This window comes from Pseudorca crassidens, chromosome 2 (assembly GCF_039906515.1).
Source record: "Pseudorca crassidens isolate mPseCra1 chromosome 2, mPseCra1.hap1, whole genome shotgun sequence".
In the NCBI taxonomy this organism is placed as follows: Eukaryota; Metazoa; Chordata; class Mammalia; order Artiodactyla; family Delphinidae; genus Pseudorca; species Pseudorca crassidens.
The window spans coordinates 26,231,556-26,244,310 of record NC_090297.1 but is presented as its reverse complement, the minus strand read 5'-3'; the positions used below and the strand labels follow the sequence as shown (position 1 = coordinate 26,244,310).

General features: G+C 52.8%; 1 protein-coding gene and 1 long non-coding RNA gene across 9 annotated transcripts in view; one reads left to right on the top strand and one right to left on the bottom strand.

The window, feature by feature from the left end:
• PHC2 (polyhomeotic homolog 2) overlaps positions 1–12,755 on the top strand; it is a 102,747-nt gene that overhangs the window by 50,700 nt on the left and 39,292 nt on the right. For 2 of the 5 annotated variants that reach the window (XM_067725376.1, XM_067725375.1), the window contains exons 2-7: positions 2,855–3,082; positions 5,711–5,869; positions 6,949–7,026; positions 7,475–7,639; positions 9,675–9,827; positions 10,953–11,265. In XM_067725376.1, the coding sequence (XP_067581477.1) occupies positions 2,909–3,082; positions 5,711–5,869; positions 6,949–7,026; positions 7,475–7,639; positions 9,675–9,827; positions 10,953–11,265 (1,042 nt within the window). In that variant the 5' untranslated portion in view covers positions 2,855–2,908. Of the gene's footprint in view, positions 1–677; positions 3,083–5,710; positions 5,870–6,948; positions 7,027–7,474; positions 7,640–9,674; positions 9,828–10,952; positions 11,266–12,755 lie in introns of those variants that run through there. The other 3 variants (XM_067725378.1, XM_067725377.1, XM_067725379.1) reach the window with 3 other exon arrangements.
• The window catches only part of LOC137218472 (uncharacterized), a 61,042-nt gene that overhangs the window by 29,464 nt on the left and 18,823 nt on the right, over positions 1–12,755 (bottom strand). The window contains exons 4-5 of one of the 4 annotated variants that reach the window (XR_010940711.1): positions 6,469–6,752; positions 5,732–6,335 (exon numbers count right to left, since the gene is read on the bottom strand). The exons of 1 other annotated variant lie outside the window; for it this stretch is intronic. This is a non-coding gene — a long non-coding RNA (uncharacterized lncRNA). Of the gene's footprint in view, positions 1–5,731; positions 6,336–6,468; positions 6,753–12,755 lie in introns of those variants that run through there. 2 more of the 4 variants (XR_010940710.1, XR_010940709.1) reach the window with 2 other exon arrangements.

Here is a 12,755-nt window from a genome sequence, read left to right as displayed (position 1 = left end):
TGGCCAGGCAGGGGGACCACGAGAGAGAATGGGGAGGGAGCTGGAGCCAGGGAATGGGGCCCAGAGTGAGCCGGCTGCAACTGGGAGAGGGTCTGAGAGAGAGAAAAGAGGGCAGGAGTGGGGAGAGAGCTCATCTGAGTAACCAGAGCAGCCCGCCAGGGTCAATGGAATGAGGGCTAGAGGGCGGGGGTATATGCACATGTCCAAGAGAATCAGACAGCCAGGTGAGTGTGAGCACACAGGAGGGTGGGGAAAGGGAGGGCAGGCGTGAGCACAGGAGTGAGAGAGGATAGGGCTGAGGAGGCAGCAGCAAGAATGGGAAAACCAGGGGCTGGGGGCAGAAATTAACAAGACAGAAGAGGGGGAAAGCGGAAGAGGGTATGCAGAAGCCAAGAAGAGGTGATGAAGACAGGAGGGAAAGGCATGCTTGTTAGCAGAAGGAAGGGGGCAGGCGGGCAAGAGACCTCAGGAAACATATTGTCCCCACGTTACTAAGGTCAGTCTGTCTGTCTGTCTCTCTCTCTCACTCCCTCTCTCTCTCTCTCTCTCTCTCTCTCTCTCTCTCTCTCTCTCTCGGAGCAGTTGCTGTCTTGCCTGTGCAGTTTTTCCATGAACAAATGCCACACTTTCTTTAGAATGTTGTCTTGTTTTATTTCTCATCAAGGATTGAGTTTACACTGTGCCCAAGATCTGCCCTAGCTGCTGCAAAAGAAAAAAAAAAAAATAGAGCTGAGGCTTGATCCAGGATGTAGACTGCCCTCTCCTTAACTTGCTGTGGCTGCTGCCTTGTTTTATTTTATTTGTTTATGGTTATAAGGACCAATACTTCCGTTGAGATTTCCTAGGGTGGGATGCAAAGCAAGAACTGAAACCCAATTCTGATCAACAGTTTGGGAAAGGGAGGTGGGCCATTGAACTAAGAAGAGACTTTGGGATTCTGTGGGATATTCCAAGCTTGAATCTAACTCCCATTTACTGATCTGTTGCTTGGTGAGCCTCAAAATCCCAACGGAGCCTCATCTCGACAACTAGGTTGTCAGTTTCTGCAGGATCAGAATTATGCCTTCTACTGCTTTCTGTCCAGCCAATGCTTCCTTCCATGGAGCGTAAGATGAGGTAGATTCCAACTGAGCAGGGCACAGGAAATACTTGTAGACTTCGCTGTTTCATCAACCTGCACCACCAGCATCATCATAAGCATCCTTAACAAGTGCGTAGCCAAAATGAGGCCCAGGGCTGAGTGCAGTTCGGGACAAAGAGAATTCATGGAGGATGGCCTTGCCCTGTGGCAGTCAAAGCAGACATATAGAAATTAGGGGAAATCACTGCTTAAGGACCCAGGTCGTGAGTGCTGTTTGCTTTGCCTTGGAAGCCATAGGCCTCTGAACTTCAACTTGCTGCCTGCCCACTGGGAGTAACCTGGACTTCCTCACCCCCAACATTCCTGTCTTTGAACCTTCATCTACACTTTTTGCAGCCCATGGTAAAAACTCACCCAGGCTGAGGCAGGCATCCTGAGGAATGCTGACAACCTCCAGAGGGAGCACACTGGGAGGAAGATGGCGGGACGTTAATGACTATTTTAGTTCTTTGCACTAATGTTCTCAATACTGTGAAAAAATCGTATTATTTTCTTCATTTATTAAGTTGGCATAATCTTCTGCAAGAAGAGAACTGAATGTCTATGATGGGATGACAAAGAAGTGTTGTTTTTAGGTGTAAGAAGGAATGGGTAGAAGGAAAAGCATGTATATATATATAAAAATTAGGATTTTAGGAATAGCATGAAAGAAGAAAAAGAGAGGAACTTGACCTAGGACACGGGCATGACCTTCCCACCACTCCTTCCTTCTCTCCCAGCCCTTCTCCACTCCTTGCCTCAAGGGGATGCGCAGCTTCCAGTTCTGAATCCCAATCATCGGCTGGTCCCTCAAGGAATTTCTAGCACTTCTACCCTTAGTGACTGGGATAGAAGTTCCAGGAGGCTCTGCCAGTTCCACCTTGGAAGAGGATTGATCTACTGGAACCGGACAGTGGGAAACAGGCTGGGGACAGTTATAATAACCACAACAACAGCCAATGCATAAGGAACACTCGATATATGCTCGACACCCCACTAAGCGCTTTGTATTGTTCATTTACTTTATCCTCCCATCAATCCATACGCTCTTGTGTCTGCCAGATTAAGACAGGAGGTTAGAGAAGTGTGACTTGCCAAGGTTTCCCAGCTGGTAAGTGGCGGAGCCAGGACTCAAACCTAAGTCTTTCTGACTCCAAAACCTGTGATTTTCACCAAATTGCTCAATGTGGTGCCCTGCTCAGCATTGGATCAGAGAGCACTCAGTGAGTACTTCAGGAAGGAAACAGACTCCAGACACACTCAGAGCTCTTCTGGTTGGAAAACAAAACAAAATAATCACTGCAGTTTATTTTATTGCCTCTTTCTCTCATTCTGTTCTCTCTAGATTTTGGATCCCATTTCTTTCAAGAACTGCCTATATAAATATGGACAAATAATAATTTCTCTGATGTCCAGTTTCTCTACCCCAGTGATGAAAAGTTTGATGGTGTGAGGAATAGTCCCTAAGATCACTGCTAGGAAGCCCATCGTAGGGGATCCTCCTAGGCTGTTTTTCATCTCCTCTAGCAGAATAAGTCGTAAAATTTAGATTCAGGCTGACCTGATTTCACACCTCGCCTAGTGAGCCAAGCCTAGCCCTGTCCTGATGGCAGGGGTGGCTGCAGACCTCAGTTCAGAAGTAGTCCCACACAGGCTGGTAGAGAGCGGATAGCCACGTGTGTATCCTCTAGAATGCGTTTGTTAAGCATTTCCCTCCTGCTTCTTCCCTCCCAGCACCTGCCTGCTCATCCGCCACCTGAGCGCCCTGACTGTGCCGTCCTGTAGGCCATGGAGAACGAGCTGCCCGTCCCCCATACGTCTAGCAGCGCGAGTGTCGCCAGCAGTACCAGCGGCGTCAGTAGCAGCAGTGGCGGCAACAATAGCAGCAGCGGTGGCAGTGGCCGCCCCACGGGGCCCCAGATTTCTGTGTACGGTGGCATTCCTGACCGGCAGACTGTGCAGGTGAGACGCCACCTGATTAATCATCTCAGGGCTAGCCAGGAGGACGTGTTGGCATGGTCTGGTAGGACAACCGGGGTGCTAAATCTAGAATGGGCATAAGGGCGTGTGTCAGTGGGTAACTATTTGTGCAGCATTAGAGGAGTAGTGATACTAGATGGATTCAGTCAGGGAAGGTTGGGGAGAGTGGGAATACTTAGCAGATCCAAAATTTCCTTTCTTATCTGGTGACTCAGATCCCACAGTGCCGTTTGGGGAGGATAAACATGTGAAATCATAAAGGACACACAAGTGAAAAGAGCAAAGAGAAAAAATGACTAGAATCTGCTCAGCCACAACCTAGATCCCCTACCTAAGTGACCACTTCCTTGTACCAAATCTAAGTTTCTTACATACGGAGGACCAAAATAGAACCCCAAACAATCCTTTGTCTTTACAGCTTTTTGCCTTCTTCCCCAAAGCAGCGGTTTGCAAAGTGTCATCCATGAGGCCTTCCGGGTGACTACACACTCTTCCAAAATGCAGTCATGACCATGTTTTGCCGTCTGCCATGTGCCCCGCACTGTCCGAAGCATTTTGCTTATTTATCTTCTTCTCCAGCTGTGAGGGTGGTTATTATTAGGCACAATTCTGTAATTGAGAAAACTGAGGCTCAGAGAAGGTAGTGACTTATCCAGGGTCACCAGGTAAAGACAAAAAAGCTGAACCTGATTCCCCCCAAACCTGTGTTCTTATTCACTACGATGTCTGATTGAGGCTCCTGGATAAACTAGGGAGAAAAGAGAGACCACAGCCTAGAAGCGTTTATTCTAGTAGCTTTGCTATTGCAGTTTGGATGTACTAGATGAGTGAGCTCATCCTTCTCTGGCCCTAGGCCCGGATTAGGGGATGGAGGAGAAGCCACAGCAGATGGTGAGAGAGCCTGAAAAGTCTAGTTAAAGGAGACCCCGTCAGTTACTCTGGAGTCTTCCCTCGCCCAGCTCTCTCTGCCTCACACTTAATAAAACCATGCTTCCATCCTTGCCGCCTCCCCCAGCCTCCTCCTCTGGCCCCTCTGCACATGAGTATTTTAGCACCAATTTCTAGCAGCTGATGTTAGGATGTGCCTTCCTGCCCTGCACCACAGTTCTAGGCAAAAGGGATTTGAGGTTTCTGCTCTGGCAAATGGAGTGACCCAAAGTTGTGTTCCGCACCCAAGCAGAACCATTGGGGTGCCTCCTATTTCTGTTCCTTGACATCCTCCAGTGAGAAAAAGTCCATCTCTACTACTGCTGTCTGGATGCTTGGGGGTGCTTTTAGGGGTCTAAGGAAAATAAAGAGGCCTAGATAAAGGGAATAAGAAGAAAAAATTCGGGGGAGAACAAGGAATAAAAAGAACTGAGCTCATGTAAACCAGGACCCTCAGAGGGGAAAGTACACTGAAGGAAGTGGGTGGAGGAGTTGGGATGGGGTGGGGGTATCTGGGGAGACTCCAGAGCCCATGGAGAATCTGTGATATCAGGCTGTTTTTACAGAACCCCAAATCTGAGCCCAGAGGTTGTTTTGTCCGAGAGCCGCCAGCCCCTAGAAGTCATGTTAAGCTGGAGAGAGCTAGACTAGAGGCTCACTTGCCTGGGGTAGAACAGCCCTGGAGCCAGAGCAGCAGAGCGAAGGGTGGGAAGTGGGCCAGAGCCTAGCGAGGGCCCATGTAGGGCACCGCATGGGAAGACAGCAGGAAGGTGACCAGGTGAGAAGGGAGGAGAAATGTACGGGGCTAAGGAGAAGAAGGTAGAGGGTCTCAGGGCTGGAGGAAAGGCATTTGCTTTTCCTTGTTCCTGGGGGTGGAGAAGAGGCTTTGAGGGATGGGAGGGTGGGAAGGGATCAAAGAGCAGCCTTTCATCATCTCCCAGAGACTGTGGCTCAGCCAGTCCCATCAGGAAAGAGGGAATAGCAGTAAGGCCACGGAATGGGAGATGGTGGCTCAAAAGAGAGTGATAGAGAGAAGGAAGGAAAGAGTAAAAGAGGAAGGCAGCATCCCTGTAGCTGCAGCATCCCTGCTGTGCGAGGCCAGGGGGACCATCTTCTGAGGGACCGATAGGACGTCCCAAGCAGCCGGGGGCAGCCCCTGCCGGAAGGGTGTTGACCTTGAGCAGGTTTGAGTTTGGCTGGCTGTGTGTTCAAAGCTCGAATAGGCTGCGCTCCGGACTTGTCTCTTTCTTCCCACCCCTTTCCTCCTCTCAGCCTTGTTGAACTTCGGTTCCCTCTGTCATCATCATCCCCGCAGTCCAGTTAGACTCATCTGAGGCTGCAGAATGGCGGGGAAGGGGGTACCTAACAAGCCTGGCGTGGGACCCAGTGTCACCGGAGGCTTAAAGGACTCCTGTCTCCTGAGCTCCCACTGCCCCGAGAGTTGGTGGTAGTGGCGTGTGTAGCCCATATCGGGGAGGAGCAGGGAGCCTGTGTGCTGAGGAGAGCTGCTAGATGGGCAAGGCAGGAACGGGTGGAGCTTTGCACACAGGCGTCTCCCCGGCTCCCTGGCGAGTGGGGTTCGCAGGCCTGGTCCTTATCTGAGCAGCTAGGGAGAGAGGGTGTTGAGCAGGCTTGGCCGCAGCGCGGGCTCTTCCCCCCCACCCCGCCCCCCGCCCTCTGCAGGTGATCCAGCAAGCCCTGCACCGGCAGCCCAGCACGGCGGCCCAGTACCTGCAGCAGATGTACGCGGCCCAGCAGCAGCACCTCATGCTGCAGACGGCGGCCCTGCAGCAGCAGCACCTCAGCAGCGCCCAGCTCCAGAGCCTCGCGGCCGTGCAGCAGGTAAGATGACGTCACAGGAGCATCGCAATGCCCCCGAAGGAAGGGGCAGGAAAAGCAAGCACTGCACATGTGTGCCCATGCGTTCTCTTAACGCGTCCTCACAGAACCACTGCGAAGTGGGTGTGATCGTCATCCCGAGTCCTCTGACAGATGAGGAAAGAGGTTTTGAGAGGCTAAGCACCTTGCCCAAGGCCACACAGCTCTCAAACAGGGCGGCTGGACCTCTCCGCCTGCCTCGCCCAAGGAGGGACTGGCGGGGGCCTGCCTCTCCGCCTCACCACACTGCAGGGAGGGGGCCGAGGGTGCGAGGAGGTGTCCACAGGAGAAGGCCATTGCCCATTCAGCTTGCCTGTCTGCCCTCAGTGGCCGAGAAGAGCCCAGACATGCATTCGACAGAGTCTTTATGCACCTGCTGCCAGAGTTCATGTCGGGCACCGAGCACGCCGTGGACCCTGTCCTCTTGCAGCTTGTGGTAGGGAGACAGCAAGTAGTCAGAAACACAGATAGACGAGGAGACGAAGTAGCAAACTACCAGAGCGCTGATAAGCTCTGCAGAAGAGCAGAGCAGCCTGCTGTGGCTGAGTAACAAGGAGGCCCACCTTACAGTGGGTACAGCTGGTGGGGAGGGGGGAGCCTGTCTGCTGGAGGAACAGTGAAGCCGACACTGCAGGATGAGAAGAAGCTGGCCACGGGGAGGACGCAGGCTGGATGTTCCAGACAGTACGTGCCCAGCGCTCCACGTGGGGGCCGGTGAGCCGGGTATGATAGAGTGGGTGCAGTGGGGTGGGAGCTGAAGAGAGCTGGAAACATTGGTAACAGTCACAGCTGGCGGTTCGAGCGCTTATATGTAAATGCTCCGCCTCGTGTAATCCTTTCAGCAATCCTACAAGGTAGACACTGTGGTTACGCCACCTTATACAAGAGGAAACTGAGGCACTTGCTTGAGGTCACGTGGATGAGCCAGAATAAGGGTTTGACTCCTTACCACTGCCCTATAGTGCACCCTGCGGCAGGTGAGAGCCGGGGGGGATGACTGGAGGAGGTCTGGGCCTCTAGTGATGAGAATTCTCCTTTCCTAGGCAAGCCTGGTGGCCAGCAGACAGGGGAGCACTTCAGGCAGCAGTGTGTCTGCACAGACCCCCGCCCAGTCATCCTCGGTGAGTAGGATGGAGAACAGCAGGCGGAGCCCACAGCTCCAGGACCGGCTCCTTCCTCTTTGCCCAAAATTCTCTTGGGCTTCCAGACCCAATTGTGGTGAATCCTTAGCCGTGTAGAACCACGACTGGAACCTGTTACTCTTACCAGAAAGAAAAAGTGCATGCCGCTTTCTAACTTCTTTTAATAACTCCCCGTCATCTTTCCAATGTCAAGGCTCTCTGTTCATAGCTCAGTCCTCTCCCCATCGGATCCTCCCTGCAGCTCTGCACGTAAGCCAGAGATGCAGCAGTGCTGGGGGAAGATCCAGGGCCCACAGATCAGAGCTGGTCCTAAAGAAGGCTGCATCCACCAAGGGACAGAAGAGGCAGAGAGAAAGAAATGGATGAAGCGGGGCAGAGTTAACCCACAGAACCTCCTGTTTCCTACTTGGCGTGTCTCCCTCCTCAGATCAATCTGGCAGCCTCCCCGGCAGCAGCCCAGCTCATCAACCGGGCTCAGAGTGTCAACTCAGCAGCAGCCTCAGGCATCGCCCAGCAGGCTGTCCTCTTGGGCAACACGTCTTCTCCAGCCCTGACTGCAAGCCAAGCACAGATGTATCTGCGGGCACAGATGGTGAGTCCCCAGCCTGGGCCACGGCTCAGGTGGGCCGGGAGGACGGAGGCAGAGAAGTTGGGAGCTGGGCAGTGAGAGAAGCGTGGGGATTAGAGAAGGGTGGGGAAGAAGCACTAGGGGGACAGTTGGCAGGAAAGAAGGGGTGGCGTAAAGAAGGCGGCCTGGAAGGCTGAGCGGGAGCTTGGTACAAGCTCCATGACGCAAGGGAAGGTGGGGTTCCAGGCTGAAATAAAGTTACCCATGATGGCTTGTTTCCCTCCCCTCCTAGAGTGAAACAGAACTATCCTCTTCTTATCAGAAACCACTCCCCAAAATTAATTAGGGTAGAGAATGCAGGGATCTGTGCCCAGGCGGTCTGTACACTCAGACACGTAAGATAAACAAGCGCGCAAACATCCAAGTACCCTACAGAAGTGGGGTCTTACCCCCCTGGGACAGTCCTTGCAGGGACGGGCCACCGGTAGTTCAGGGTCAAAAGTGTGTTCCAGCCCAGGTGGTGAAGGTGGCAGCCAGCTCCGGGACATGCGGCTGCTCCCCTGCCTTCCCAGCTGGGCCCCCATTCCCATCAGGGTCACCCTGTCAGCCATTCATCAGGCGGGCTTGCTTGGGCCGAATGGACTCAGGACGGCATCAGCCCTGCACACGCATACCTAGAGTCCCCCCTTTACACCTGTCCCTAAGGTGCAAAGGCCCATAGGAAGCTGAGAGGTTCCTAAGATTTAGCAGAATTTCCCGTGAAAGCAGCAGCATTCGCCCTAGGAGGCAGGAACATCTAGCTCTACGCGGGACTCAGATCACTGCCCCCATTCTGAAGAGTTCTCCCTCCAGCTCCTCGACACACTGTCCTAAAGACTGTACAGTCCCATCCCTCCCTCGGCTCCTACAGTCAGAGCTTGACACTGGGAGCTTTTCTGGGTCCTGCTCCAGCACTTCCGTCCTTGACTCTGAGCTCATTGAGGTGCAGCTCTACTGCCAGGGAACAGCCCATTAGACACACGTGTGGACTAGACTTCCACTTCTCCAGGGGGCCGGGCAGCCCATGTGACACTGCCCAAACCTGCTCTGTCTTCAGTTTACTCTGACCCTTGTCCTACTTAACTGCCCCCACTGGAGCCCTGCAGCCTGGCCAGGTCCCTGCCCAAAGTGGGGTACTGGTGCTCAGAGGAGCAGACACGCTGTCAGACACCGCATGTCCCCTCGGACACTGAGCTAGTCTCGCAGGGGCGGGGGTGTCATGCAGAGACCCTCAGTCCCTGCACTCCACGGAAGGAGATGCAGACACGAGTACGGCTCTGGGGGCTCTGGTTCCTCTACCGCTGTTGTCTCTGCACACGCACGTACACACACACACATACACACACAAACACATAAATACACACACACATAAATACACACACACAAACACATAAATACACACACACATACACACAAACATAAATACACACACATAAATACACAAACACACACACACAAACACATAAATACACAAATACATAAATACACACACAAACACAAACACATACACACACACATACACACACAAGCACATAAATACACACACACACACACAGCCTAATCTGAATTTGACTAAAAAAATGGCCAAAAGAATGCATCTAATTTGATCTCTTCTGGTGGAGAGTCCTGTTCTGACCCAGACCTGGAGTCCAGAGCAGGTTAGATTTAGAACATGGTCCCAGGGCATCTGTCGCAGCACAGGGGCCCTGCTCCCCGGGACGCTGCAGAGAGGGACTTGAGGGTGTCCTGCGATTGTTGGTCCCTCTGGGGTGAGCTCTTCGCAGATCCTTCTGAAGTAAACTTGACTTGGGTGCAGCCCCAGAATGGCCCCCACCCGTGGCCCTTCACTGCCCGGCCTGGGTCAGACCACGCCGAGCCTCTTGAGAGTTTCGGGAGATCCCCTGGACTCTTTCCCTGTCGTGCCTCCCCGCATCCCCAGTCCACCCCCTGGCTAAACTGTGTGTCCTGTGGCTGAGCCCACATTGGGCAGGTAAAAGGCGGCTGTTTCCTGTGATTCCAGGCCCAGCCAGGTAACCTGGTGCAGGTAGCTAGGAGCCTAGGCGGCACTGTTCCTTTGTCCCCTCAGCTCATCTTCACGCCCACGGCCACCGTCGCTACTGTGCAGCCTGAGCTCGGCACTGGCTCCCCCGCCCGGCCCCCCACCCCCGCCCAGGTGAGGATTCCATGCTTGTGGGAGGGCAGGGGGGTGGGCACCCCCGCAGAGGGGCACTGATAATGGGTATGGGCCCAAGCCCTGGAGGAGCTCTGAATGTCTGGAAAGTTTGGGATGTTCTGGGAAAACAGGTGGGAGACAGGGCGTCCCAACGCTCCTACACTTGCTCCTTAATTCACCGCTGAGAAGGCTTCGGCCACTCTTGACTCTGTTTCGAGCCCCGAACACAGAGCAGGAGTCAGCAGCATGCCGTGATTGCCAACAACGGTGGTCATCTCTACCTTTTTACCTTACACCCTCCCCAGGATAATCTCTGTTGTTGTTGCCTTTTAAGAGGAAAATTCCACTCTGGTTACACATGCTAGCACCTCTAGGAATCAGCAAAAATTGCATGGAAGAGGGAGCAAAGATGAGTCCTGGGTCCCTTCCTTCTGCTGGGAGTACCCAGACACTGCGGTGGCTGTAAAGATTCTGTGGGCTGCAGGGGAGAGGAACCATCCCCAGCTACAGAACGGGAGGACCCACCTGGTAGCAAGATTAGCAGATTTGTCAGATGTGAGTCTGGTACAGCCTCCGTGTGTCCAGCAGAGGGCACCAGGGACCAGGTTGAGTAAGCATGCTCATCCCGGCGTAAACCTGTTTCTGAGGACAGGATAATCCTTGGCCTGGGGACCTTGCTGGTCGATTAACTTTCACTTTTGCCCTGGCCTTTTCCAGTGTGGGAAGCCCCGTGCCCACCCTGTATCTGGGAATTCTTTCTAAGTGGTGTGCAGCCCATCCTGATAGTTTGGGGGAGGAGGGGAGGTAACAGAAGGGAGAGACAGCCCGGCCTCCCTGCCTGGGCCTGCCCCAGGAGGGGCAGACATCCCTGCTCAGAATTTAGCTTCTTCTGCTGATGAATCCAATCGCTAGCACTCTTTCTGTCTCCTTTAGAAACTCTGCTCCGGGTTCCTCTTTCGGCCCCTGTCTCATTCTCTCTCTCTCTCTCTTTCTTTCTGATTTTAACAACCCGCTCTCCCGTTCAGCCATTCGTGGATCCATCCCTAACTCCTTCCCTGTATGAATTGTGTGTCGGCATTGCTCCTACCCACATTCTCTGGACTCCTACAGACCCCTCTTTTCCAGGTACAGAACTTGACCCTCCGAACACAGCAGACACCAACTGCAGCAGCCTCGGGCCCTACCCCCACTCAGCCTGTCCTGCCCAGCTTGGCCCTGAAGCCCACGCCGGGTGGTAGCCAGCCTCTGCCTACCCCATCACAAGGCAGAAACACTGCTCAGGGTTCCCCTGCAGGTGCCAAGCCTGCCATAACTGACAGTGTGACGGAGCCACTCAAGAAAGGAGATGGCAACAGCAGTGTGCCAGGGAGCTTGGAGGGTCGGGCTGGGCTCAGCCGAATGGTACCTGCTGTGGCAACCCACCCCCTCATTGCACCAGGTAAGGGCTCCAGGAAGAAGGATCCTATCCCAGAAAACTCAGAAGGACTATGGGTCAGGGGGAAACTTTCAAACTTTCCTTTTTCCCATGGACGTGCTAAGATGTCAGCCATGTGTCTCTCTTTCCCCTCCTACAGCTCCAGATTCTGTTTTAGGCTTCTAGCCTAGCTTTAAAGAAGGAAGCCACATCAGTGGGAATAAATGAGACCTTCTTCACAATGGGCATAATGGTGATTCTCAGGGTACACAATCATAGCTCTTCACTTTGAGAGTGGCGGTTTGGCAGTTAGACTATTTCGAAATTCTCTAAGGGTCAGCAAAAAGGACAGGGGCTAGCCAGAGGCATGTAAGAATCCCACAGGGAGATGAAGAAGTGGGAATCTTATTTTCTCATCATTCAACAGACATTCGTTGACTAATATTCGCCAGTTATGTTGCCAGTTCTGGGTGTGCAGAGATAAATAAGACGTGGGCCCTGCCCTCCCAGGAGGACACAGTCTGGAGAGACAGACAAGTACAATGCAATATAGGGTGATAAGTACTATAATAGATGTGAGCACAGAGGCACTATATAGCCTGGCGGACAGGAGCTGAGAAAGGCTTGCTGGTGACGGTGACACTTGAGAATAAATCTTGCAGATTAAAAAAGTAATAATCCAGCAGATTACTTGTGAGGCAGATTCTGTGAAGGGGATGAATCAGTATTCCCTGGGGCTAAACTCCCTGCCTGCTAACATTCTCCCAGTGCTGCCTATTGTAGGCAATCTTTAATGAGAAAATCTGCCAGGAGCCCCAGAAGCCAGACTTATCAGTCTCAGGAATAAGACCAAGCTGTCACAGCACAGAAATGGAGTGGTGGGCCACGTGGCTTTGCCTTAAAGAGACACTCACCCTGGTCACATCCCTGAAATAACCACTAACCCTCTGTCCTCATCCAGACTATTTTACCATCCAATCTAACCTGCATTTTTTTTTCTTGAGAGCCTACTTTATGCTTGTTACTAGACTAACCAAGATGGTCAAAATGTGATTTCTTACCTAAAGGAGTGTGCAGTCAAAAGGAGGGAGCCAGATATATAAGCAAATCCATTCGATTTCATAAATACCATTGTAGGAGTATGAGGTAAGTGTGGGCCCAGGTGGGCACCTCAGTGCCAGACAGGAGGGGTCAGAGATGCTGTCCCTCCAAGGAAATGGCACTGAGTATTGAAGTAGGAGTCATTTCCCCAACAGACAGAGGAGGGGAAGGTATTCTAGACAGACAGTGGGAGGCGAGCTGGGGAGAATCTGAATTCAAGTCCTTTATTCACCCTTTTGGGGCTTCAAGGACAGATGTGGTCTTAGCCTCCAGTGGTCACTCTGAGCTGAAGCAGGTACCTCCCTGCAGAGGCCTGACTGCCCTGTGGCTCCAGGCGTTTCTCCCTGTCCGGCATTGCTTTCTCCAGAGACTAGTCTAGCTGCTTCCTTTTATGAAGAAAGAAACTGAGGCTC